Source organism: Salmo trutta, chromosome 12 (genome assembly GCF_901001165.1).
Source record: "Salmo trutta chromosome 12, fSalTru1.1, whole genome shotgun sequence".
NCBI classification, from domain to species: Eukaryota; Metazoa; Chordata; class Actinopteri; order Salmoniformes; family Salmonidae; genus Salmo; species Salmo trutta.
In genome coordinates, this window is record NC_042968.1 from 9,498,789 (window position 1) to 9,526,245 (window position 27,457).

The 27,457-nt window shown below is 42.9% G+C and overlaps 1 protein-coding gene across 6 annotated transcripts in view; it reads right to left on the bottom strand.

The window, feature by feature from the left end:
* Positions 1 to 24,529, bottom strand: part of LOC115202896 (anoctamin-1) — a 62,998-nt gene extending 38,469 nt beyond the window's left edge. Inside the window, exons 1-2 of one of the 6 annotated variants that reach the window (XM_029767055.1) lie at positions 24,408 to 24,529; positions 20,501 to 20,673 (exon numbers count right to left, since the gene is read on the bottom strand). In XM_029767055.1, coding sequence (XP_029622915.1) covers positions 20,501 to 20,608 — 108 coding nt within the window. In that variant the 5' untranslated portion in view covers positions 20,609 to 20,673; positions 24,408 to 24,529. Of the gene's footprint in view, positions 1 to 20,500; positions 20,674 to 22,591; positions 23,305 to 24,043; positions 24,122 to 24,141; positions 24,340 to 24,407 lie in introns of those variants that run through there. The other 5 variants (XM_029767058.1, XM_029767057.1, XM_029767052.1 and 2 more) reach the window with 5 other exon arrangements.
* Positions 24,530 to 27,457: the final 2,928 nt, after the last annotated feature.

Genomic DNA, 27,457 nt, shown 5'->3' on the forward strand with positions numbered 1-27,457 from the left:
TTGACCCCAAACCTGTGCCTTTTGGAGGGAATATATTGACGGAACGCCAGCCTACCCTTCCATAACATCAGGGACTCATCAATGCGTAAGTCATTGTATGGCACAAAGACCTGACCAAATGCTGATGTCAGGCTGATAAGAACATTTGCTATTTTGTGTAACGGGTCATTTAGGTTGGCATTAGCATTGTGGACAAAATGCAGGCATCGCAGCAGCACTAGGAAGCGGTCTTGGGAAAAGAGGTTGGCAAAGACGGGAGTTACAAACATAGGATCTGTGCTCCAGTATTCTCTTAGGGAGTTCTTCTTTACTATTCCCATGAGAAGGACTGTCACCAGGAAGGTATACATTTCACTAATTGTGGTTGTCACCCATTTAGTGAGTTTCCCCCTCACTCCTGGCTCTCTTTTCTCCTGTAGCTCCAAGGCATAGCGATTGGTCTCCTCTACTATGTCTTCCAACAGCTTCTCTGTCAGAAACAGCTTGAAGCACTGCCTCAGGGGGAATGGAAAGGGGCTTTGCACTCCAGACTGGGACTCATCAAAGCAAACAGCAGGGCCAGGAGGGGTGAAATGGCTGGCGGCCTTCCAGCTACCACAGAACTCCTGTACTGCATCCACTGTCAGTCTGCCTCCATCACCACCAGCATCTTCAAAGGGACCTGGGACTTCGTCAGTGGACAAGCGGTCCTCACATTCAGGGTTCTCAATGGCTACAAGGTTGGGGGCAGCTCCTCACTGTCACTGTCAGAATCTGATTCCTGACTTTCATACTCAGACTCATTGTCAGAATTTATAAAAATCTATGGGATTTCCCCATTTGTGAGTTGTCTCCTTATGAAAGACATTGCTAATGCTACAGCTTAGCTCGCTAGCTACATACATAAACAACAACACTGAATGTCTCAGAGTGGGAGTGAGAGGTTACGTGGTTGACTGCCGGCACGCGCCACTTGTATCAATACATCACTATCACAAAATGTTTTGTGTGGTAATTATTTATTAATTTACTGTTTTATTCACGTTTTCAAGTACTGGTGACAAATCATGCATTCTGATTCTTGCATAGATTGTAATGGACACATATTATGTGTGTAAAATACTTTTTTGAAGGTTGTACTGATTATGATGAGCTAAGCTAATTCCAGCTATGTGTGGAGCCATGTTTGTTGACATGCAATGAATTATGGGTTTCACGTAAACGTCTGTCGGACCAAAGCTGCTATAACAAAATGAGGTGAGGGAGGGTTCACTCAGTTTTTGAGTAAACTTCCGGAAGTGAATGATGTGATGTGAAAGATGGTAGACGACACACCCTCTTCAACATGCATACTATAGACAAAACTAATCTTGTCTCCTCAAATTATCTTTAATTGATGTGAAAAAACAAACATGGGGGCGCGCACATTGTCGGATTACTTACAATTTCTAGAAAGTGTTTTACTCAATTATTTTATTCAATGGTGAGCTCACCCCATGATGTGATTAATTATAAATAGTAATTGCTATTAGCTAATTCATATTGTAGTTTCTGTCAACCGAGAGTTATACAATTATGACCGCTTGTGTTACCTCAATCTTTCCTCAGTTAGCACTAGGACAAATGTAGTCTACATTTTTTGTTTTGGATGATTGTGTTATGCTGTAGCTACTGTGAATGTCTGAACATTGCATCGAAAAACAAACTGGTCACATTCTGAACATAACTTTATAAGGACTGTGTTTGTGCAAAATGTTTCTGTGAAAAAACAGTGTGGCCAGCTCAAATGCTGATTGTTGCGTCAATCGAAAATGGACGTTCTAAATAAGCATTCTAATCATACCGGTTTGAGCGTACGCTACAGGGACCACTGTAGAATGATCACACAAGTTTGTTGGTATGTATGAAAAGGTTAAGAGAGGGATGTGATCTTAGAAACTATAACCAAATTGAGATGGTTTGGGATGCGTCGGAACGCAGAGTGAAGGAGAAGCAGCCAACCAGTGCTCAGCATATGTGGGAACTCCTTCAAGACCGTTGGATTGTAAAAGCATTCCGGGTGAAGCTGGTTGAGAGAATGTCAAGAGTGTGCAAAGCTGTCATCAAGGCAAAGGGTGGCTATTTGAAGAATCTCAAATATAAAATAAATTTGATTAACCTGTTGGGGGTAGGGGGCAGTATTTACACGGCCGGATAAAAAACGTACCCGATTTAATCTGGTTATTACTACTGCCCAGAAACTAGAATATGCATATAATTATTGGCTTTGGATAGAAAACACCCCAAGGTTTCTAAAACTGTTTGAATGGTGTCTGTGAGTATAACAGAACTCATATGGCAGGCAAAAACCTGAGAAGATTCTGTACAGGAAGTGCCCTCTCTGATCATTCCTTGAGCTTCTTGACTCTGTTTATTGAAGACTGAGGATCTTTGCTGTAACGTGACACTTCCTACGGCTCCCATAGGCTCTCAGAAGGCGGGAAAAAGCTGAATGATGTAATTCCAGCCACTGGCTGAAAAACATTAGCGCTTTTGGCAAGTGCTCTATCAGAGGACAATGGGCTGAGGCGCGTGCACGAGTGGACCCTATGTTTTTATTTTCTTTCGTCTTTGAACCTAAACACAGATTCCCGGTCGGAATATTATCGCTTCTTTACGAGAAAAATGGCATAAAAATTGATTTTAAACAGCGGTTGACATGCTTCGAAGTACGGTAATGGAATATTTAGAATTTTTTTGTCACGAAATGCGTCGTGCGTGTCACCTTTCTTTACCATTCGGATAGTGTCTTCCATAGTTATGTTCAAATATCCTCTGTTTTGTTCGTGCATACGAACAAAACAGAGGACATTTGAACATAACTATGGATTATTTTGAACCAAACCAACATTTGTTATTGAAGTAGAAGTACTTGGAGTGCATTCTGACGAAGACAGCAAAGGTAATACAATTTTTCTTATAGTAAATCTGATTTTGGTGAGTGCTAAACTTGGTGGGTGTCTAAATAGCTAGCCCTGTGATGCCAGGTTATCTACTGAGAATATTGCAAAATGTGCTTTCACCGAAAAGCTATTTTAAAATCGGACATAGCGAGTGCATAGAGGAGTTCTGTATCTATAATTCTTAAAATAATTGTTATGTTTTTTGTGAACGTTTATCGTGAGTAATTTAGTAAATTCACCGGAAGTTTGCGGGGGGTATGCTAGTTCTGAACGTCACATGCTAATGTAAAAAGCTGGTTTTTGATATAAATATGAACTTGATTGAACAAAACATGCATGTATTGTATAACATAATGTCCTAGGGTTGTCATCTGATGAAGACCATCAAAGGTTAGTGCTGCATTTAGCTGTGGTTTGGGTTTATGTGACATTATATGCTAGCTTGAAAAATGGGTGTCTGATTATTTCTGGCTGGGTACTCTGCTGACATAATCTAATGTTTTGCTGTCGTTGTAAAGCTTTTTTGAAATCGGACAGTGGGATTAGATTAACGAGAGTCTTGTCTTTAAAATGGTGTAAAATAGTCATATGTTTGAGAAATTGAAGTAATAGCATTTCTAAGGTATTTGAATAACGCGCCACGGGATTCAACTGGGTGTTGAGTAGGTGGGACGATTTCGTCCCGCCGACCCTAGAGAGGTTAACACCCGTTTGGTTACTACATGATTCCATGTTTTATTTCATAGTTTTGATGTCTTCACTATTATTCTACAATGTAGAAAATTGTAAAAATGAAGAAAAACCCTTGAATGAGTAGGTGTTTTAACATTTTTGACCGTTAGTGTAGATTAAAATTGTTTTTGCAGCTTCCAACGACTCAAAACCTAAACTTTAAATAAAACATTAAAAAAAAAAAATATAATAATGAGCAAGCTATCAGAGGGGGTGGCCCCCATTCTCCCGCTAATTAATGAACCCTCACCCATAGAAAGATTGATCGCTGATCTCAGCAGCGATATAAACCCAAACTATACCATAAGAAGAAAAGAAACTGCAGAAATTGCGACAGACACCCTCCAGAATAAACCTTCAGGCGCAGGCCTTGTAAAGGTTCTCTCCAGTATAGCCCTGATATATGGCCGCCAGCAGAGATTGACATCGATCCTAAGTGCACAGCAGAAGCACGAGCAAGAAACGGTTGACATAAAGGGACAGGTGGAGAGAACTGGGAAACGAATGACAAAAGACGGGGGAAAAAATACTGATTGCGGATTGCGGCCTACCCTGTCCATAGCTAAATTGCTCCAGGAAATTCTCGACCTCAATTACGCCCCCACCCTTGACCGTGCGCACAGAAGCCTACAGTCTGCACCGAAGAATGGGGAGCTGCCCAGACCCATCGTAGTTAAATTCCACTACCTTCAGGAGAAGGAGGATGTCTTCCGTAAGGCATGAGCGGCTACCATCACCTACGACGGCCAGAATATTTGCATTTACCCAAACTACACGGCGGCAGCCATGAAGAAGAGGTCAGCCTTCAACGAGGTGAGGGGGCTCCTACACCGCTGTCTGTGCACCAAGTTCGGCATTCTTTACCCAGCTGTACTGAAGATCACTACTCCCTCCTGCGAGCAGAAGACATTCTTAGATCCAACCAGGGCCAAAGAATACATCGTCAAGCACCTACATCCACCGGAGGACAGGTGACATACAACTAACTAGCCATTGTAGGCCCATACTCTGCCCCTGCGCTAACCATGCTAACGCGGCAAAGGACCAACTAGTGAACTCATATCTTGATTAGAAACGTGCCTCCACCCTGCTGCCAAAAAATAACAATTATTCTTCCAGTAACTTAACATTATGAACAATGATGATATGTATAGGATGAAATGTTCTCACAAGGACAATATAGTTTGAATACTATTTTATTTACAGTACATGGCACAATTAGCTTTTACCAACTAGCTGCGGCTGTACAGCCTCAGTGTTAGGTGGCGCGGTACTAATTAGCCTAGTTGCTACCTAAGGCTAGCCACTGAGCTCTCTTTCCATGCCTTAATAGGATACTCTAATAACATACTGTGAGCATGTTTAATACATACTCCCAAAGGACCACGTGTATTATTCTTTACTATTTGACTGGTTGGTCCGCCTTGGTGCTTAGTGGCAGTTGGAACAGGAGCGCAGGTTGTATAGCTGAGCGAGCAGTGCAGGACGGGTATTAATTACCAAGCATTTGCCAATCATTTTTCGGCGTTCTGGGTTGTTAGGATGTTCAACCGAGGGTTACATTTATACAAATGTTCAATTATACTGGGTTTGTTTTCCCATTTACTTATTATTTCAATATTTTGTATATATATTTTCTTTCTTTTTTCTTAAGTCATCCCAAGGGGATGGGGTTGGTGGGGGGAACATATACCGTGGGGGGAACAGAAACTGCCGCAGACACCTACCCAGGCGAGTATTTCGGTTTTGCTTAAAAAGGACAAGAATCCCCCTAGACTGTGGCTCAAACCACCCTATAAGCCTTTTGTGCTGCAATTATAAAATTCCCACTAAGGTCCTCTCACGCCGTTTAGAGACAGTGATGCCTAATATAATAATTAACTCTGACAGGTAGGCAATCTTTCTATACATGCACTGGCTATTTAATGTTCTTGATTCTGCCCACTCAACTCTACAGCCAGAAGTTGTCATCTCTCTTGATGCTGAAAAGGTTTTCGACCGGGTTGACTGGGAATATCTATTTACAGTACTAGAGAGATTTGGGTTTGGCCCGTCATTCCTTTCCTGGATTAAGATTTTGTACTCGTTCCCAGTGGCTTCTGTTCGCACCAACATTGTTACCTCCAGCTACTTCCCTCTTCACAGGGGGGCCAGGCAGGGTTGCTGTTTATCCCCTTTCCTAATTGATATGGCTATTGAGCCTCTTGCTATCGCCCTGTGGTTGGGGGAGAGGATTAAGGGAATACTAAGGGGCGACATAAGTCTTCTTTTATACATTTCTAACCCTGTGGAGTCTATACCCTATCTCTTGGACATGCTACAAGGCTTTGGGACATTCTCTGGTTATAGGTTAAACCTAACAAAAAGTGTGCTCCTCCTCATTAATCAGTTAGCAGAAGGTATTGGGTATGCCAACTTCCTGTTTAAGGTAGAGCATCAGGTCTTTACTTATTTGGGGATACATGTCACACGCTCATTTAAGGCTCTGTTTAAACATAACTTCAAAACACTTCTGGAGCGCACTAAGCAGGATTTCATAAGGTGGTCTTCCCATTTCATCAGCAGGTCGCATTAATTCTGTTAAGATGACTATACTACCTAGATTTTTGTACTTATTCCAAATGATTCCCATTTTTCTGCCAAAGTCGATGTTCAAGAAACTGGACAGCTACATTTCCAACTTCATTTGGAGTAAGTCAAAAACAGGAATGAGAAAGGTATATCTAGTAGAGACCTAAGCCCGCAGGCCTTCCAATTTCTTTACACTAATACTAGTCATGCAAATATATCTAAATGTGTTTATTGGGTTTCTACATTTTAAAACAAGGATGGTTCAACTTGGGCCATCATGGAGCTACAGTCAAGCCTTCCAACTTCCCCTGTCTCGCTCCTGTGCTCCCCACTGTCCATGAACCTTGGCACCCATGTTTTGAACCCCATTGTCAAGAACTCCCTTAAAATCTGGTCCCAATTCCAAAATCACTTTAGCCTTAAACAAGCAAGCAGCTTCTCTCCATTAACATCTAATCATCTCTTCCCAGCGTCACAGACTGACACAGCATTCCAGTTCTGGCATAGGAACGGTCTGGTGTTTTATTATGACCTATTTGTTGACAACACATTTGTCAAATTCAATACTCTGAGGGTTGACCATAATGTTCCCAATACCCACTTTTTTAGATATCTGCAAACTCGCAGCTTTGCTAAAAAACATTTCCCTTCATTTCCACTCGAGCCACTCAAGTGTCCAGTCGAGATGTGATTAGATCTTAACCCGTATCTGAAGGGCACAATCTCCAGATTATACGACATAATACAGAACATTAATCCGCCTTCTTTGGCAAATACAAAACCTGCATGGGAGCAAGACATGGGTGGTGAGCTCCCGATGACATAAGGCAGCAACGTATTGAACGTAGCCACACCTCATCATTTTGCATAAGGCATGGGCTCATTCATTTTAAAGTTTTTCACCGTCTCCATTACTCAAATGACAGATTAGCAAAAATATACCCAAATGTGGACCCCAAAAGTTTGAGATGCCACCAGAGTCCAGCGACTGTGGGACACATGTTTTGGTCATGCCAATCTATGAGTGGCTTCTGGGACCCCACTCTTGAGGCATTCTCACATATGTGTAATACAGCTGTTAGCCCCAAGCCGTTCACTGCCATTTTTGGGGTACTTCTCCTAGACCAGAATGCTACCATGCATCAGGCAATTTGCCTCGCTGCTAGCTCACCGCCTTGTTCTCTTTCACTGGAAGTTTGCAAAGCCGCCCTACTTTATGCAGTGGGTTAAGGAGGTGATGTCATCTCTGCCTCTGGAGAAGGTTAGGTACACTGTGCTTGGGTCCCGACAAAAGTTTGACTTAACCTGGTCCCCATTAATATATTACGTGGAGAGCCTGTCTTTTACTTAGTGTAACTTGCATATTTTGGTAAGCAGTCATATCTGTTCTAGTGGCCATTTGTGCTGATAATATTTATTGCACTTTTTCCATTGTTTTTGTTTCTATTACTGTTTTTCTGTGTGTTTCTGTCCTATTTTATTTACTTTAATAGTATATCCTTATGATGCCTTGGTTGGTGGGTGGGTGGATTGGAGGGTGGATTGGAGGGATGGATGGATGGATGGGAGAAGGAGGGGTTCGGGTTGTACTGTTTTTGTTCTTATATTTGAAAATCTATAAATAAAGTAAAAACAGAATAATAATGTTGCGAAGCACAAGGTCAACCACATCGCAATAGCCAATTCCACTCAAACTCAGACAAGTCAATCTGTTTTAACCATGAAGACAAATGACACATCATGCCATTGCGAACAGTCAATCCACATTCTGGAGAATATGACCACAAAACACAACTCTGAAAGTCGCTACGTGGAAACAGTCCTAGAGGACTGCTTAACCTGTGATGCGTTTATTGATTCGGGCTCAACAATATCGCTCATCTCTCAAATGTTGTTTAATGATCTCAAAAGGGCTGTGAACCTAGCTAAACGTTGGTTAAAAACGGAACGATGTGACACTGAACTTCGATGTTTCACTCAGACTACCTTGCCTCTCACAATGCGACTCATGCTGAAACTACACTTCCAAGACGTATCGCTTGTTCACCCTGTGTATGTTACCAGCCTTGAAACTGAACACCTGGTACTCGGAGCAGACTTGATGGATTGTTTGATCTCACTAATGGATTGGAAAACCAACCAGGTATGGTCACAGATAACCGTGCCGTCTCCACTGACCACACAGTCTTCTCCTAACGCTGGCTGCAACACAGTCATCCACAAGGAGTATCTGTCCACAGGACCCCTATAGAAAAATACATTGACACCTCTTGATGCAGAATCTGACTCAAGCCGATATTACGATATCTTGTCACATTCAGTCAGCAAATCTGATAGACTATTCCTTTCATGATTTCGAGCCAGCAGTCTCTGTGAGTGAGCAACTTCCCTCCTCCTTGGAGTCATGTGATACTGTAGCTAAGATTAACTTCTCTTGTCCTTCAGACACTTCCACAAGCACCGCGGCCATCCCAGGAAACAAAGCATCAACATTCAGAGTGGACTCTGCTTCCGATGATACATTTCCGCTTTGAGAGGGACTGAAACCCCTTTCTATGAAACTAACGGCGTCAGTCCCGCCACTGACCCGGTGATTCCAACTGGTGAAACATTGTGCGATATCGCCGAAAGATATCCTTGTCTAAGTTCGCAGGTATTGGAACAGTTGCCACACGCAGACGCTGTGGTGAAAGGCAGGCCACGACAGCCACTGAGCATTTTGAACCACAATCTACTAACAACGCGGCTGCTGACAACTCGTACAAAGGGTCCAACCTTTTCGTTTGTGCCTCAATGTCACGTCTACTCCTGCTCCTCCCCTCCGGCGCGCAATGTCACCGGAATACTAACCACCTGTCCTGGGATTCATCATTACACACACCTGGCATCCTTCATTACGCACACCATCATGATTCACACCTGGACTCCATTACCTTCCTCATTACCTCCCCTTTGTATGTCCCTCCCTTATGTTCATTCCTCAGTCAGTATTGTTTCCTGTTTTCATGCTATCTTGCCACTGATACGCTGTCTTGTTTCATGTTCGTTGTTTTATTAAACGTTTCATCTGCACCTGCTTCTCGACTCAAGGCGTCATCGTTACAGAATACCGACTCAAACCATGGAAGCAGCATGAAATTCGAATCTCTCTCAGACGGTCAATGAACAGGGTCATCTTTTACATCAACATCATGACCAGCTGGCACAACTGGGATCGGCTATGGAGGAGGTTCATCGCAGTGTGCAACGTCTCAAACACACCCGCATCTACAACCAGTCAACTCAGTGAGCCAGTACATCAGCCCAATCATCAACCCGCTCAAGTCAGCAATGCCCATGTATCCCACATTTACATTTGAGTTATTTAGCAGACGCTCTTATCCAGAGCGACTTACAGTAGTGAATACATACATTTCATTTTCATTATTATTTTTTATTTTTTTGTATTGGCCCCCGTGGGAATCGTTGCAAACGCCATGCTCTACCAACTGAGCCTCCCGGATAAATATGACGCTACACCATCCAAATGCCGTGGTTTCCTACTTAAGTGCTCCCTCTATTTTTTGCATCAGAGGGAGCTCCCACCACCGAGAGGTACAAGTTGGCCATGGTAATTTCTCTGCTAACTGGACCTGCGGAGTGCTTACAATCTCATCCACATCCTGTGAGGGGGATGAGTGGAAAATGGCATTCAGCACGATGTCTGGCCATACGAGTAATTGGTGATGCCATTTGGCTTAGCCAATGCTCCGTCAGTGTTCCATGAACGAGATGTTTAGAGACATGCTAGGATGCCAGGGGGTTGTGTATATCGATGACATCATGGTCTACTTGGTTACCCTGGAGGATCACATCATTCACGTTCGAGCAGTTCTGGAACACCTCCTGGTAAACCACCTGTTCATCAAGGCTGAGAAGTGCCAATTCCATCAGAAGGCTGTCTCCTTCCTAGGGTACCAAATCAGCCCGCAGGGAGTAAGGATGGATGACAAGAAGGTAGATGTGATTAGGTCATGGCCAGTCCCAAACACCACAAAGGGGTTACAGTGGTTTTTGGGGTTTGCCAACTTCTACACCGCTTCATCAGGAACTTCAGCTCCGTCGCCACCCCTCTCACCTCTCTCCTCAAGGGTGGGCCTCGTAGGTTGGTGTGGAGACCAGCAGCCGACAAGGCCTTTCGTCTCCAAGGGACGTTTCACCTCCACCCCATTGCTCAAACACCCAGATCCCACGTTTTCCTTTGTGGTTGAGGTGAACGCGTCAGAGGTGGGCGTGGGGGCAGTTTTGTCTCAACGACAGGGTAACCCATTCAAATTGCCAAGGAACCTTTCATCATCCTCACCGACCATCGGAACCTGGAGTATAAACGGACAGCCAGCAGACTGAATCCGCGACAAGCCAGGTGGGAACTTTTCTTCACCAGGTTCGACTTCATGCTGACCTATCGCCCAGGTTCCAAGAACATCAAGGCTGATGCCTTATCCCGTATCTACGATTCGGGAGAGGGTCCTGTCCAGAGTGCACCTATAATCTCATCCTCCCGAGTCGTAGGTCCAGTGGCCTGGGACGTAGAAGTGGACATCCGCCAGGTGTCAGAGAGGGAGCCCGCATCCCTGAACTGTCCTCCTGAGCGTATTTACGTTCCCACAGGGATAAGTGATCGACTGCTGACCTGGGCACACACAGCTGTCATCGCTAGACATCCAGGTATTTCTCGCACTATCCACTCCATCGCTTAGAAGTACTGGTGGCCCACCTTGGCGCAAGATGTAACTCGTTATGTCAACTCCTGTTCCGAATGTGCCCAAACCAAGTCGCCCCAGAATGCACCAGCAGGGAAGATCCTGTCGCTTCCCGTGCCTCAACGACCCTGGGCCTCATTTATCCATTGACTTTGTAACCGATCTCCCCTCCTCTGACGGTTTCACCACCATTCTGGTGGTAGTGGATAGATTTTCTAAGTCATGTCGTTTAATCCCTCTTCCTGGTCTCCCCACTGCTCCCCAGGTCGCTGAGGCACTCTTCCAGCAGGTCTTCCGGCATTATGGCCTTCCGGAGGACATAGTCTCCGACCGTGGCCCCTAATTCACATCAAGTGTATGGAGTGCTTTCATGGAGAAGCTCGGGGTCACGTTTAGCCTCACTTCCGAGTACCGGCCTCAGTCCAACGGGCAGGTGGAGAGGATGAACCAGGAGCTAGGGAGGTTCCTGAGGAGTCACTGCCAGGACCGGCAGGGTGAGTGGGCACGATTCCTTCCATGGGCAGTGTACGCCCAGAACTCGCTGTGTCACTCCTCCACTGGGTTGACCCCCTTCCAGTGTGTTCTGGGTTTTCAGCCGGCCGTGGACCCCGGGCCAGACCAAAACTCCTGCGGTTGATGAGTGGTTCCATCGTCAAAAGGAACAGGCAGACCGCGTGCAGTCCATTGTCAAAAGGAACAGGCAGACCGCCACCGCAGTGAGACCCCTGTGTTCCACCCTGGGGATCACGTCTGGCTGTCTACCAGGAACCTCCCACTCCGCCTGCCCTGCAAGAAACTGAGCCCCTGGTTTGGTTTGTGGGGCGGTTCAAGGTTCTCCGGAGGGTCAACGAGGTGACGTATAGGTTACAGTTGCCCAGTCACTATCATATCCCACCCTCGTTTCATGTCTCCCTTCTCAGGCCGGTGGTTCCTGTTTCATTAGCTTCCCCTAGGTTCCTGTTCATTACGCACACCTGGCATCCTTCATTACGGGCACCTGCAGATCATCATGAATCACACCTGAAATCCAGTACCTTCCTCATTACCTCCCCTTTATATGTCCCTCCCTTATGTTCATTCCTCAGTTGGTATTGCTTCCTGCTTTCATGCTATCTCGCCACTGTTACGCTGTCTTGTTTCATGTTCGGAGTTTTATTAAACATTTCACCTGCACCTGCTTCTCGACTCACAGTGTCATCGTTACACTCGGATGCCAACAACAACCGCTGGTGGGGGGGTCCCGAGACACAAAGGGGAGGAATACTGGCCCAGACCCATGATAAGCCTCGTCGAGGCCAGTGGCGGAGTTCATGCTACGTACAACACTGTATGAGGCAGCCCGATCAGGAAACAAATCAAGTTGTAAACTTCCCCATGAGAACAGAGAGGAGCGGACAAGCCCCTCAACGGGGATAACCTTAGAATACATCTGAGATATCACTGAGGTGTCCATACTGGTCATAAAATAAGTCCAGCGGACTTTCCACCTCCAAAAACAAATGGTAACAATAATAATTCCTTGCCATGTGTAGTCTCAACTACAATGCAACTTGGAAAATGCTCTAATCATGTGTTTCGGTAGGATAACATTTCTGGATAAATTGGTAGGGTAGCTGATCCCCCAGCAACAGTCATTCCAGCCACAATCAGTAAGAAGGTTAGAGACCTAACAATTCGAATTGCCCTTGATAACAGCGACAGAGGAGGTAGTAATCACTCAGATTGCAACACGTGGAAGGGAATCTCCAAAACACTCTTCCGATGGTTAACACACATGCCGCTAATAAATAGAACCCTCCATTCAGGTGGAAAGTTATTAGTCATGAACCGTGATCAAACCGCGTATGACTGGTTCAGTGCTTATAGAGTACTTCCGTCATGAGGTTATCTCCTCTGTGGATAACATAGCTATGAAATAAGACTCCTTCATACCTATCGCCACTACAAATGGTGTAAGACACATTGACTTGTAGTAAAACCACTACAGGCCCCCTTGGCATATTTTTTATTTTACCTTTATTTAACTAGGCAAGTCAGTTAAGAACAAATTCTTATTTTCAACGACGGCCTAGGAACAGTGGGTTAACTGCCTTGTTCAGGGGCAGAACGACAGATTTGTACCTTGTCAGCTTGGGGATTTGAACTTATGGCTTGAGGTCGGCACCGATTCTTACTGAACAGGTTGCAGCCTACCAGGATTCTTGGTTTTCTTGCCCTTGGCATGTGCGCTTGTGCAAGCATAAATGCACATGCACAACGGAACATTTAATGAGGATTTATACTAGGATCAATTAAGGGTCTAAGTAAAATACCAGTCTTGGTAAAGTTGAAAATAGACCCTGAAGCCCCTTTGATTCTACAGCTACAATAATCACCAGTTTCTCCCCAGAGGTCCATAGTTCATCCCTGTAGACTGTCCGAAGCTAGTGCCGTACAGCTGTAGACTTATCATGTAGTTATCAACTTAGGATAGTGCCCTAAACAACACACCACTAAGTCGGATGGTAACTAGATGTTGTATATCTTTTGTTTGTGTTTTTATTCATTTTTATTTCATTTTCTTTGACACTTAGGAAGTGTTACTGCCACAAACAAGTTCCCCATATAATCACCAGTGCAATAGCGTCGCTCATTTGGGGAAGAAATGTAATGATGTATTGAATGAGTGTTGTGCGTTATTAACGTCTGCCTAAGTGACTGCCTAGATCCACCAGCCTGGACAACTGGATGGCGAGTCCGAAACAACGATCCACAACCAGGACATCCCATGGCCGTTCTTGTGGGGGTCTGCAGCTTGCAGAAATCCTACCAGGTTAAACCACCAGAGGGAGACTGTCACGATAATCCACAAACCAGGACACCTCGTAGTCATTCTTGTGGTGGGTTGCAACTTGCAGAATCCTTCCAAGATTGAACCCACCAGAGGGGGACTGTCCTGTGAGGATCCAGATGGGTCGGATCAGCTTTGCAGTGGATGACTTCGGCCAGACCCTCTCTCATCCACAGAGGGTGGAGGAGGGAGCTGGTGAGGGGTTGACAGTTCACACCCTGTTGTAAATCAGGGATTAGAACTTTCAGCTATCTCCATCTCCAAATTCACACAGGAATGTGCCTTTGTGTCACTGTTGTCGTATGGATTGGACCAAAACGCAGCGGGAATATGTATACTCATCTTCTTTTTATTTTGAAGAAGGAGAAACAACTAAATACGTATACAAAAAAGAACAAAACGAAACAGTCCTGTCAGGTGCAAGAAACACTAAACAAGGAACAACTACCCACAAATCCCATAGAAAAACACCCCTCTTAAATAGGACCTTCAATTAGAAGCAATGAGGAGCAGCTGCTTCCAATTGAAGGTCCACCCAATAAACATCACATAGAAATAGAGATACTAGAACATAACCCAACAAACCCTGAAACACTCTAAACAAACACCCCCTCTTAAATATGAACATAGCCCAACAAACCCCGAAACACTCTAAACAAACACACCCCTGCCACGTCCTGACCAAACTACAATAACAAATAACCCCTTTACTGGTCAGGACGTGACAGTACCCCCCCCCCCCCCAAAGGTGCCGACCCCGGATGCACCTTACACAAAAAAATTAAAAATAAAAACCCCCAAAACAAAAATTCATCCTTACTAAAGGGAGGGAAGGGAGGGTGGCCACCGTCACCGACGGTTCTTGTGTTACACCCCCCCCAACCTCCTACCACGGAGGTGGCTCAGGATCTGGCCTTACTCCCCAACCTAACCTGTCCACCCCCGCTAAATACTTATTACATTTTACCCCTCCCGAAGTCTCTGGGCTATGGCGCATCGCTGAAGACCTCGGGCTGATGTGCGTCGCTGGAGACCTCGGGCTGAAGGGTGACTCTGGGAGCTCCGGACTGGAGGGCGACTCTGGCTGCGCCGATTCCGGACTGTAGGGCGACTCTGGCTGCGCCGATTCCGGACTGTAGGGCGACTCTGGCTGCGCCGATTCCGGACTGTAGGGCGACTCTCTCGGTTCCAGACTGTGGGCCGTCTCTCTCGGTTCCGGACAGTGGGCCGTCTCTCTCGGTTCCGGACTGTGGGCCGTCTTTCTCGGCTCCGGACTGTGGGCCGTCTCTGCTGGCTCCGGACTGTGGGCCGTCTCTCTACGGGGCACTGTCGCCGGAAGCTCTGGACGGGGCACTGTTGCCGGACACTCTGGACGGGGCACTGTTGCTGGACACTCTGGACGGGGCACTGTTGCCGGACCCTCTGGACGGGGCACTGTTGCCGGACACTCTGGACGGGGCACTGTTGCCGGACACTCCAGACAGGGCCTGCGAACTGAAGGCCTGATGCGTGGGGCGCCAGACTAGGGACACGCACCTCAGGGCTAGTGCGAGGAGCAGGAGCAGGACGAGCTGGACTGGGCTGACGCACTGAAGGCCTGCCACGTCCTGACCAAACTACAATAACAAATAACCCCTATACTGGTCAGGACGTGACACTTTCTTTCATAGATGTTTCCCGATGAAACTCTAACACGTTCTAAAGTGAATACTGGAACAATATTTCTAACATAGAACGTGGGAATGGTCAGAGGCGATCTAAAGAATAATAATGTAATTTTGGTTGTTATTTTGTGATGTCATTAAAAATGTTATAAAGGAAATACTGTAACTTGAAAAGTATATTATTTTATTTATTTATTTTATTTAACCTTTATTTAACCAGGAAGGGCTCATTGAGATTTGAAATCTCTTTTTCAAGAGCGCTCTGGGCAAGATAGGCAGCACCAAGTCATTACACAATTACAGACAGACAACATTAAAAACTACACGTAATCTAGTAAAAACCATATAATTCACAAGAGTATAACAAAATCATAAAACAGCAAATTAAAAACATTGACAGGTCAGGGAATCAGCCTCAAAATCCTTCATCAGTGATTTAAAAACACCAATCAAGTTCCTCCAGTTTAAAAGTATTTGTGAAAGGCGTTCCAAGCCGATGGTGCAGAGTACATAAAAGCCCTTTTACCAAATTCAGTTCGGACATTTGGAACAGTTAGCAGGATAAAGTCCTGCGAATGAAGAAAGTACCCACTACATTTCTAAACAATAAAAATGCCCAAATAAAATGGTAGTAAACCCAAAATGGCTTTGTAAATAAAAGTATACCAGTGACTGATCCTACAATTGACTAGAGAAGGTCAGACAACTCTGGTATATAAAGTGCAGTGGCGCGTAAGGGTTTTGCAGTTTAAAATGCATTTCAATGCGCCATGGTAAAGGGTGTCAATTGATCTCAAACACTGAGCAGAAGCATTCATATACAAAAGTATCCCCAAAGTCTAGTGAAGGCATAAATGTAGCTGATACTAGCCTCATTCTAGCTTCAAAAGAAAAACAGGCCTTATTCCTAAAATAAAATCCCAACTTCAACTTCAATTCTTTTGTAAGGTGTTGAATATGCAATATAAAAGAGAGGCCGTCATCAATTAAAATTCCAAGATATTTATATGCGGTTACAGTCTCAATCTCATTGCCCTGACAGGTAGTAATAGGTGAAAGGTTCAGATATCTATTTCTTGCTTTAGAAAACACTAAATAGATCTCTGAACTTTTCATCTATTACTACCTGTCAGGGCAATGAGATTGAGACTGTAACCGCATATAAATATCTTGGAATTTTAATTGATGACGGTCTCTATACACTACATGTATGAAGTTTACATTATGTATGAAATATGAAAAACAATTAAAGTATTTTTGTTAAGAGAGGGATGTGATCTTAGAAACTATGAGAGGAAATGGCTTCTATAACTTTGTACAAGTGAGTAGTCACCGCCCCTTGAGTGAGGTCAGAGAGTGTCAGCCTGACGAACCGCCCCTTTTGAAGAACTGTATAAAACGAGGGGTTAAGAATTAACATATCAGACCAGAGAGGCGTGTAGCTGCAGCTCATTGAACTCTGAAATCTCAACACGAGGTAGAGACGATAACGTCACCTCCTGGACAATCACTGGTACGGCTGATTAGCTGTCCTAAGTAAAGTATCTAGAAAAGTGAACTTAAGTGGGACCATTCTAATACTCTTCTCAAATCACTGTAGTACGCTACTCTCATCACCCAATGGGAACCATCGACACGGCTGGCTAGACTATCTTCAAAGAGGCAGTTTCAGGAGCGACTGGAAGGGAAATCAACTCTGTAGTTCTGTTCAGGACTATACGATGAACCAAAAACATTTACACGTAACTACAATCATGATTTCTTACTCCAAACGGGCGGTGGTTCGTGTGCAAAGTATATGATTATTGTGAGAGTAGTTTCTAAATGTACCAAAGTATTATATGTCTGTCCCTCTCTCTCTCTCGCCCTCCCGATCTCTTTTATAACAAGCGGCATTATTGTTTCAGTCCGCTAGGGTCCTGTTTCTAATGTATTAAGTGTGTGTGTTTATCCTGTGTTATCATTTAGTTTGCTAATAAATAAACATTTAAACCAATTCGTGTAGTACTGAATCATACTGTAAGTAAGGCTGGGGTTTTTGCAGATGCAGGAGGGTTATAACTGTTCAGAATAATGATATGATACTAGGTTATGATTAATATGTTGACTGTTTTATGGATGTGATGGGTAAAGACCTTTAGAGTTTAATTTGGGAGATAGGAACTCTTTAAACAACCTCTCTCGTGGTGCCCCAAATCCTGAGTTAATTGTTAAATTATTAATTTAATTGGGTAACAATTAAACATAGTTGACTAGATAAATAACAGTCATCAGATTAATGAAAATATAGTCACGACAGGTGGCTACTTCGAAGAATCTCAAACGTAAAATATATTTCAATTTATATAACACTTTTTCCATTACTACACGATTCCATATGTATTATTTCATAGTTTTGATGTGTTCACTAATATTCTACAATGTAGAAAATAGTAAAAATAAAGAAACTCTTGAATGAGTAGGTGTGTTCAAACATTTGACTGGTACTGTACAACAGAAACAAAACGAACATCAAAAACAAAACTATATCTAAAAATGCAAACAAACAAAACAAACAGTGCAGATCCGAGTTCCCCTAGGCCACCCCTGTCAAAACATGCCCTCGACCCCTCTCACCTTGAGCCCCTGGCCCAGCGAGGCCCAAGGGATAATAAATTATAAATGTTGAAGGTAACATTGTCCCCATTTACAAAATCAAAAGATGTATGTTTTACAGATGAGGATTGTGTAAATGTCGCATGTCTTGTATTTCATCTTTCAAGAATGGACTGCACTTGTCCACATTGAACTCATGACCTTGTCAAATAAAATGTACTGCATCTGATAACAGCTGATATCTGAAAAGCTAAATGCCATATAGCATGTTATAAACAAACACCACAACTTTCAATCTGACATAATCCTACTCTGCGGGGAAGGGTTCATGAATACAATGCTATACAGTCATGTTTACACATTTATATATTAAGTTCAAATATTTTCCCCTTGCGCTATATAGATGTGTTACTGCAAAATAATTGTCAGGTATAGTGACACACATTGATATATAATAGGGATATAGGTATTTTTTACTTAAAATAACTGATTCAAAATGGGTTGTATGCATTAACACAAACTAAACACATGTAGATATTGTTTTATGGACTCTAGTTTGAATGGCCTCACCTGTATGTTCTCTCTACTGGTACGGCACACCCAAACACAATATTTGCTCTGCAATTATTTGCTTGAAATTCATCGCTTTTGTTGAGAACAAACAGTAGCTTTCTTATGGAAAACAAACCCATTTGATAATCGAGAGACAAAAGAGCTCTAGTTGTTGGAAAACATCTCAATACAAGCATCCCACTGGACGACAAGCCTCAGCCCCCTCAGAACAGGAAGTCACAGCAAAGGTCGCTCCTCACAGGGGAAAATAAGGATGTGGTTACGGCATTTTACAGATACAGGAACGGAGAGAACCAGAACCCTTCCTTCAACCACCCACCTCCTAAACTCCTGTGCTGTGAGGAAAACCAGCATGCATATCAATAGTGTTATTACTCAGCCACAGGCCCTCTAATCTAGGGAGGCATGCATATCTTCTTAGACATTTGCATATAAACCTTTACAGGAGTATAGCTACTAGATCTAAGCCATCTAACTATCATGCCGATTCACTAACAGCAGAGTCCTGTGGGAGAGGTTTGAACATAACATCCGTAGGGTCACTATAGGATAGCTGAATAACAATACTGCATAATTTTTATATCCTAATGAATACATAAAGGTCCTCACAACAACAAAACATCCATCAGTGTCTGTTTTAGCAGTCACTTGATACATAACAATACATCCACATTCCGCACTGATTTAATTGACTAGGTGTTCCAAACAATGTACTTGACCTTTCTTGCCTGCTTTAGGTGCGTATATCAGATTGCTTAATAATTCCAGTGTGTCTGTGATTAGATAGACCAAGACCGCAATTACTGTCCAAATGACCCTCTGACCCAATGGAAGGTCCACAAGTTTGACCTAATACAGTTTCCACAGTGATGGGGCAGTTGTCCTCATCAAGAGAGGAACACCAATTCTGACTTTTTAACCTTCTACACTGCTAACACAGGGCAGTACATGAGGGCGACTTCCTATGATAATTCATTATTTGCACCATTTCTTTCTTCAAAATCGGGCGGCAGGTAGCCTAGTGGTTAGAGTGTTGGACTTGTAACCGAAAGTTTGCAAGATCGAATCCCCGAGCTGACAAGGTAGAAATCTGTAGTTCTGCCCCTGAACAAGGCAGTTGACCCACTGTTCCTAGGCCGTCATTGAAAACAAGAATTTGTTCTTAACTGACTTGCCTAGTTAAACAAAGATAAATCAAATTAAAAAAAGGCAGTTGAACAGTGCTGAAGAGATCATTTTGAATGGTTTTAGGTCATTAACATACAGTAATTATACACAGTTCATCTTAGTGTGGTAAATATGATGACTGAAGATCAAAACAAAGATTCCACCCATGATTAGATATGCCCATCAGCTGTTTACACACTTTTAACTACTTTATTAAATGCTTTGATCTTGAGGGGAAAAAAAGTTAAATGATTTTGTGTTTACCCCACAAGACATGCCATCAGAGGTCTCTTCACAATTTCCAAGTCAAGAACAGACTATGAGAGTTGCACATCAGGTAGCTGATGCAAGCAGTAGAATCAGATAAAAAAAACATAAAAATACACCTTATTGAACAGCGGAGACTGTGAAGAGATACACACACAGGTACAGACACACGCATACGCACACACACACCAGCACACGCATTCTATACGCATAAAACAAAAGATAAAACAGTACATCATATAACATTATTACACCACTACATATCTACAATACAAAATGTATAACACCACCATACAACAATATTACAATGCACGTGTGTGATGTAAGTGCCTTCATGTGTTTGGACCCCTTGGAAGAGTAGCTGCTGCCTTGGCAAAAGCTGATGGGTATCCCTGATAAATACAAATACAAATTCTCAATGTAGAGAAGAGCACTTACGATGGAGTCATACTTGTTATATTTGCTATCGCCACCATCCTTAGTGTTCCCAAAGTCAGCTGCCTTCTCCTCGCAGGATACAGGGATATAATAGTCATTCCTCCTCATGGTGCCTTGCTCTTCCAACTCAGGGAGAAGACTACCAGAGAGATTGTGTACTAGGAAAGTTTGACCTGTGTGGGAGGAAAGAGATATGATTAGTATGGAACAATATACTGTAAGTATTTGATTCTCTGAAATGTGCTTCCAGGTCAAATGGTGCTAAGAGTGTACTGTCCAGCTCAATGGCATGAGAAGCATGAAGAGCATCCCACCATCGTACAGTATATTGTCTGATGAGGTTCTTGACAGCCACATAAAATAACCAACATGCTTTGGGTATTCATTTCTAGGGTAAACTAACAATGTGGATGAGGAAGTACCCATATAGTTGACTATAATCACTGAGAATCTGACCATAGTTTAATTGCACTCAACATCTACATGCATGTTGTGTGAATGTTGAGCAAAAAATGTTTTTTTTTCAGAGAGCTAATGTAAAGGCACTGGTTGTGTAAGCACCTCCATGAATCTCTCACGACCTAAAGGCTAATGTTGCCCCGGTTTACCGATTGGTCTTTTGTTCATTTGTCACCCCACATGCCTGTATGACAATATTTCTATAAATATTTTAATATCTGAGCGTACCTAGACAAACATTAAGAATCGTTTTACATTGAGAAAACCTTTTAGAGGGAATACAAAGGAACTCCACCAAGTGTCTGCCTTTTCTTGGGCAATGACTCACAAGGATTCCCCTACCCTTGGCAATGCTAGGGACAGCTTCTGACAGTTAAAGACTCATATATGCCGTAAGTCAAGTCCTTGTAATAACCTTCACAGATAAGGACCCTTGGGTGCTCTTTAGGAGAGAAAAAAAGAGTGTGTGCTGAAATGAGCAGGAGCCTGATATGGAGCATAATAGGTTGAAGGATTACATTATATAATTACACTGACAGCTCCATTCAATCAAAACTACTGACCTGATGTTGTCTTGCACTGCAACATTGTATGTTGGAATTTACAGTTCAGTAATATTCAGTAATGATACAAAAAATATATTTTGTATCTCTCCATAAAGATGCTATATTGATCAAAATTGCCAAATAGTAGTTTTTTATTTTTCGATTTAGAAGCTTGATTTGTTATATCAACATGAAACAAAACTATGTGAACTTATTGAGAGCTGAAGGAATATAATGGGATGGAGTAGCTAAAGCAAAATTAAATTACACCAATTAGATTTCCCAACTATGAACCAGTCTTCATACTTGCTAATTCCATTCCTCATCCCATTCAACATTTAGAATAATTCAATAGTAGTCGTAGATAGACACTGTATATAACAAAAGATATCAAAAACATATTTGTTAACACATTTGTTTTTATGAATTCAAGTGATAATAGTTTGGATGACAGTATAAGGCATGCTTAAATGGAGTCGTGCTTCCATAAATATATCCGTCTGTGCGTCTTTCTCTATCAGCTACTGTAGCCGAGGGTGTGAACACAGTGAACACTTGTCTCGGGAATACTGCTCAGCACTGACAGCCAGGTAAACAAACCTCTCAAAGCTACATTACAGTAGGCTATAACCTTACAGTGAATGGTCATTATGACAAATGTGTAATAAATCGTTTCCAACCCCCAAAAATGCCTAAAATATAAACATGCAAAAATTATGTGTTAAAAATATATCGAGTGGGCTTTCGTATAATTAAAGATTAGGCTACAGCCTGCCTTCTTACATTTTACATTTACTTTAGTCATTTAGCAGACACTTATCAAGAGCAACTTACAGGATCAATTAGGGTTAAATGTCTTGCTCAAAGGCACATGGACAGATCTTTCACCTAGTCGGCTTGGGGATTCTAACCTGCGACCTTACTGTCCAACGCTCTTAACAGCTAACCTGCCGCATATCCATCCATCAAATGTAGCTCTATACCTTATGCAACCATATCCTACCTGTGGTGCGCTTCTTTTTTATTGGAGCTTGTACATTTAGAAAATAATTTCAAATTAACCATTAATCAAACAGCATTAACTTACCAGAGACTTTATCATGACTGTTTATGGTTTGCATCGGATCATCATCATCATCACCATGTCTCTCCATTTGAACAGACTATTTACACCGGTGATCTCAACAGATTTCCTCTCTCTTTCCTCCACGCTCTGAAAACCATATAGTCGATGCCTTCACTGCGCCCGTGGGCTCAATGCTGCGGTGTGGCATGGAAACGATGGGTTTCCCACAGAACGTCCCCCTGCCTCCCCACGAAGGCTAGCCTACTACAGAGGCTCGCTCTCTCTCTCTCTCTCTCTCTCTCTCTCTCTCTCTCTCTCTCTCTCTCTCTCTCTAAACAATAGATCAAATCCATACGCGTTACGAACTACATCATGTCCATTATGTGCCCTCCCACAACACGTCGTGCAAAATAGCTGTAATATATTTCAGTGCAGTGCATCAATAGGATGGTCAATATGGTTGTGAGAGCACCAGCAAGAGACAGCTGGTGCCGCCCACGCCACGATCTGATGTCTCCTCCAACATGGGTAGGTGTGAGGCTATCCGTCAAACACAGGGGATGTTTCATGCTTGAAATACATGAATTACGATAGACTAATTTGACTGAGCAACGCGGCAACATCTTACAGTGCATATGGTTATATGATTTCTAATAATGTCATGATTTGACCTGCACATTATTTGGCCGGTACTGTCATGCACTCAGCTTTTCATACTCGTATCAAAAACTCGATTACTGATTTTGTGAACCCCCAAAATCAGCAAATGGACTTAATCAATGGTTACATTTTCAACGAAAGAACCCATTATAGAGGAATTCAAATGAGGGCATTTAATTTACCTCGAGCCTGGCGACCACGTCAATACCTGGAGACAACAGTCCGTGCGCAACGCAACGCTTGTGTGTCCAATAAATTTAGGCTACTCTCTCTTCAAATAGGAACCCAGAGTGACAGTCAGAGATGAAGCGTTCGCGAAAAATGTCAGAAGTAGCCTATAACGTGTACAGCATGTCAAATGTAGATGCCCAATCGCCCACTATATCTAACTTTCATGAGGGACATTCTCGATACCCGCGGAATTTGAATTTTACGCAGCCTGAGTGGAAACAACTTCGTTCTGTACGATGCTTAAATTTGCCAGGCGCATCATCATGGTACAAATGTAAATCTCCATAACAAAATATTTTAAAAAAAATGTATATGTCGCAATAGTTCGTCGTGATAAAAACACACTTGATAGACTATATCCGTGTACGATGTTAGACCTATATTTACATGTGGATAATCCGTTTTTGAAACATTCTGGAAAGTATACTCTTTAAGAGTAGGCTACCAGGATAACACAGGGAAAAACTGGTATTTTATAGGGAAACCCCCACCCCGAAAACAAGGCGCATCTGGGCTTTGAACCAACTTGGTCAAACCAAACAATATTTACTGAAATTACTGAAAGACAGCAATTAGGCCTACCTTAGTTAAGCACAATAAAGCAATGATGTCCAGACACACAAGTCAACAAAACTTCACTTCCCCACATGATTCCAGTATCACCTTTGTCAGCTACTCACCTGTGTCAAAGATGATCTGTTAAAGTGACAAGATACCCGAATGACCGCTCTAATAATGGAAATACATGTCCTCAATGATTACGGGCAAGCGCGATCAGGTCGGACCATTCTAGCCAATGAGAGGGCAGATAGTTGTTCCATGTTCACACGCGTAGGCTAAGTCGTTTTTCTCAAAGTTACCAGAATGCCACTTGCATTCACTTATGTCAATACATTTGTAAAAGCCTAAACATTACGAAACTTATATTTGATGAAATATGCCTTACCTAATTCGACCCTCTCTTATAGACCTCCAGGCTCATATCACGCGGACAGATTTTGAGCGGAGTAAATACTCTCCCTTCGCCTCTTCCTCTCTGACTGTGTCTACCTGTTCGCAACGTCCCTGCTACTCCCTCCTTGAGAATCAGGAAATGTAAAATTGTCGTCGTCACCTTAGTGACACAACAAACAGAGTTTGGCATTGAATTAAGCTCACAAATAGTCTTGCAAGTCTGTGAATCAGAATAATGATATATCAATATCAGGTAGGCCTAGGATGACAGTAGGAAACGCAATACAACACATTAGGAATGTTTTCAAATGTAATCTCTGCACACACATTCCAGCCTGGCCGTGTAGGGACTCTTATGAAGCATGGAATAAGAACCAAAAGGATGACATTCCCAGCTGTTCTCAGATCAGAGCCAGAGTACCTGAGACTTCTAACTAAAGTGAATGTACATGCATAGAAAAGTATAATATTGCGCATAATTCACATCTGGATTCAACCACCTGTTCTTTAAAAAGTAGCCTGTGTCTGCATACAGTCTTGTTGAAAATGTTGAAGATACTGATGGAAAATGGAATGGAAATACCTGTTGAGGGGGTGGATGTAATTCGTTTGAAAAAAATCTGCATATATTTTCCTACCAAATGCTTCTGCAACAACCGTGACTTTACATATGCAAAATGTTTCCTGCAGTGATCTGGTGAAATGCTGGTGCATAAACTACAGGCCTATCTCAATTGCTAACCACTAGCATTAAACACAGTAATTACTATATACAAGTGAAATATACAATAAAAGGGATATCATTCTGGGTGGTAACAAAAATAATTCCCCCTTCAAATTTATCCAAGCATTGGTATCCTTGTATTGTTCATTTGATGAGTTGTCTGTAGTCTTTTCATGATATCAGTCCTTTGATAGAGGCTGCGGTCTTCTCAAACCACAATCCCAATGAATGTATCCATTCAATAACTTCATGTAGTAATCAACTGAGTAACAATCAACGTGTGTTTTGCCTCAGTTAACAGTTTGGTATGGTGGAAATGGACTGGGAGACTAGTCAGGATCGAGGGAAAGATGACCGGAGCAAAGTACAGAGAGATCCTTAATGAAAACCTGCTCCAGAGCGCTCAGGACCTCAGAATGGGGCAAAGGTTTACCTTCCAACAGGACAATGACCTTAAGCACACAGCCAAGACAACGTAAGTCTCTGAATGTCCTTGAGTGGCCCAGCAAGAGCCCGGACTTGAACCCGATCAAATATTTCCTGGAGAGACTCGAAAATTGTTGTGCAGCAACGCTCCCCATCCAACATGACAGAGCTTGAGAGGATCTTCAGAGAAGAACGGGAGAAATTCCCCAAATACAAATACAGTGGGGCAAAAAAGTATTTAGTCAACCACCAATTGTGCAAGTTCTCCCACTTAAAATGATGAGAGAGGCCTGTCATTTTCATCATAGGTACACGTCAACTATGACAGACAAAATGATAATTTTTTTCTCCAGAAAATCACATTGTAGGATTTTTAATGAATTTATTTGCAAATTATGGTGGAAAATAAGTATTTGGTCACCTACAAACAAGCAAGATTTCTGGCTCTCACAGACCTGTAACTTCTTTAAGAGGCTCCTCTGTCCTCCACTCGTTACCTGTATTAATGGCACCTGTTTGAACTTGTTATCAGTATAAAAGACACCTGTCCACAACCTCAAACAGTCACACTCCAAACTCCACTATGGCCAAGACCAAAGAGCTGTCAAAGGACACCAGAAACAAAATTGTAGACCTGCACCAGGCTGGGAAGACTGAATCTGCAATAGGTAAGCAGCTTGGTTTGAAGAAATCAACTGTGGGAGCAATTATTAGGAAATGGAAGACATACAAGACCACTGATAATCTCCCTCGATCTGGGGCTCCACGCAAGATCTCACCCCGTGGGGTCAAAATGATCACAAGAACGGTGAGCAAAAATCAAAGAAGCACACGGGGGGACCTAGTGAATGACCTGCAGAGAGCTGGGACCAAAGTAACAAAGCCTACCATCAGTAACACACTACGCCGCCAGGGAATCAAATCCTGCAGTGCCAGACGTGTCCCCCTTCTTAAGCCAGTACATGTCCAGGCCCATCTGAAGTTTGCTAGAGAGCATTTGGATGATCCAGAAGAGGATTGGGAGAATGTCATATGGTCAGATGAAACCAAAATATAACTTTTTGGTAAAAACTCAACTCGTCTTGTTTGGAGGACAAAGAATGCTGAGTTGCATCCAAAGAACACCATACCTACTGTGAAGCATGGGGGTGGAAACATCATGCTTTGGGGCTGTTTTTCTGCAAAGGGACTAGGACGACTGAAAGGAAAGAATGAATGGGGCCATGTATCCTGAGATTTTGAGTGAAAACCTCCTTCCATCAGCAAAGGCATTGAAGATGAAACGTGGCTGGGTCTTTCAGCATGACAATGATCCCAAACACACCACCCGGGCAACTAAGGAGTGGCTTCGTAAGAAGCATTTCAAGGTCCTGGAGTGGCCTAGCCAGTCTCCAGATCTCAACCCCATAGAAAATCTTTGGAGGGAGTTGAAAGTCCGTGTTGCCCAGCGACAGTCCCAAAACATCACTGCTCTAGAGGAGATCTGCATGGAGGAATGGGCCAAAATACCAGCAACAGTGTGTGAAAACCTTGTGAAGACTTACAGAAAACGTTTGACCTGTGTCATTGCCAACAAAGGGTATATAACAAAGTATTGAGAAACTTTTGTTATTGACCAATTACTTATTTTCCACCATAATTTGCAAATAAATTCATTAAAAATCCTACAATGGGATTTTCTGGATTTCTTTTCTAATTTTGTCTGTCATAGTTGACGTGTACCTATGATGAAAATTACAGGCCTCTCTCATCTTTTTAAGTGGGAGAACTTGCACAATTGGTGGCTGACTAAATACTTTTTTGCCCCACATACTTGCGAAAGTATTCACCCCCTTGGCATTTTTCATATTTTGTTTCCTTACAACCTGGAATTAAAATAGATTTTGGGGGGA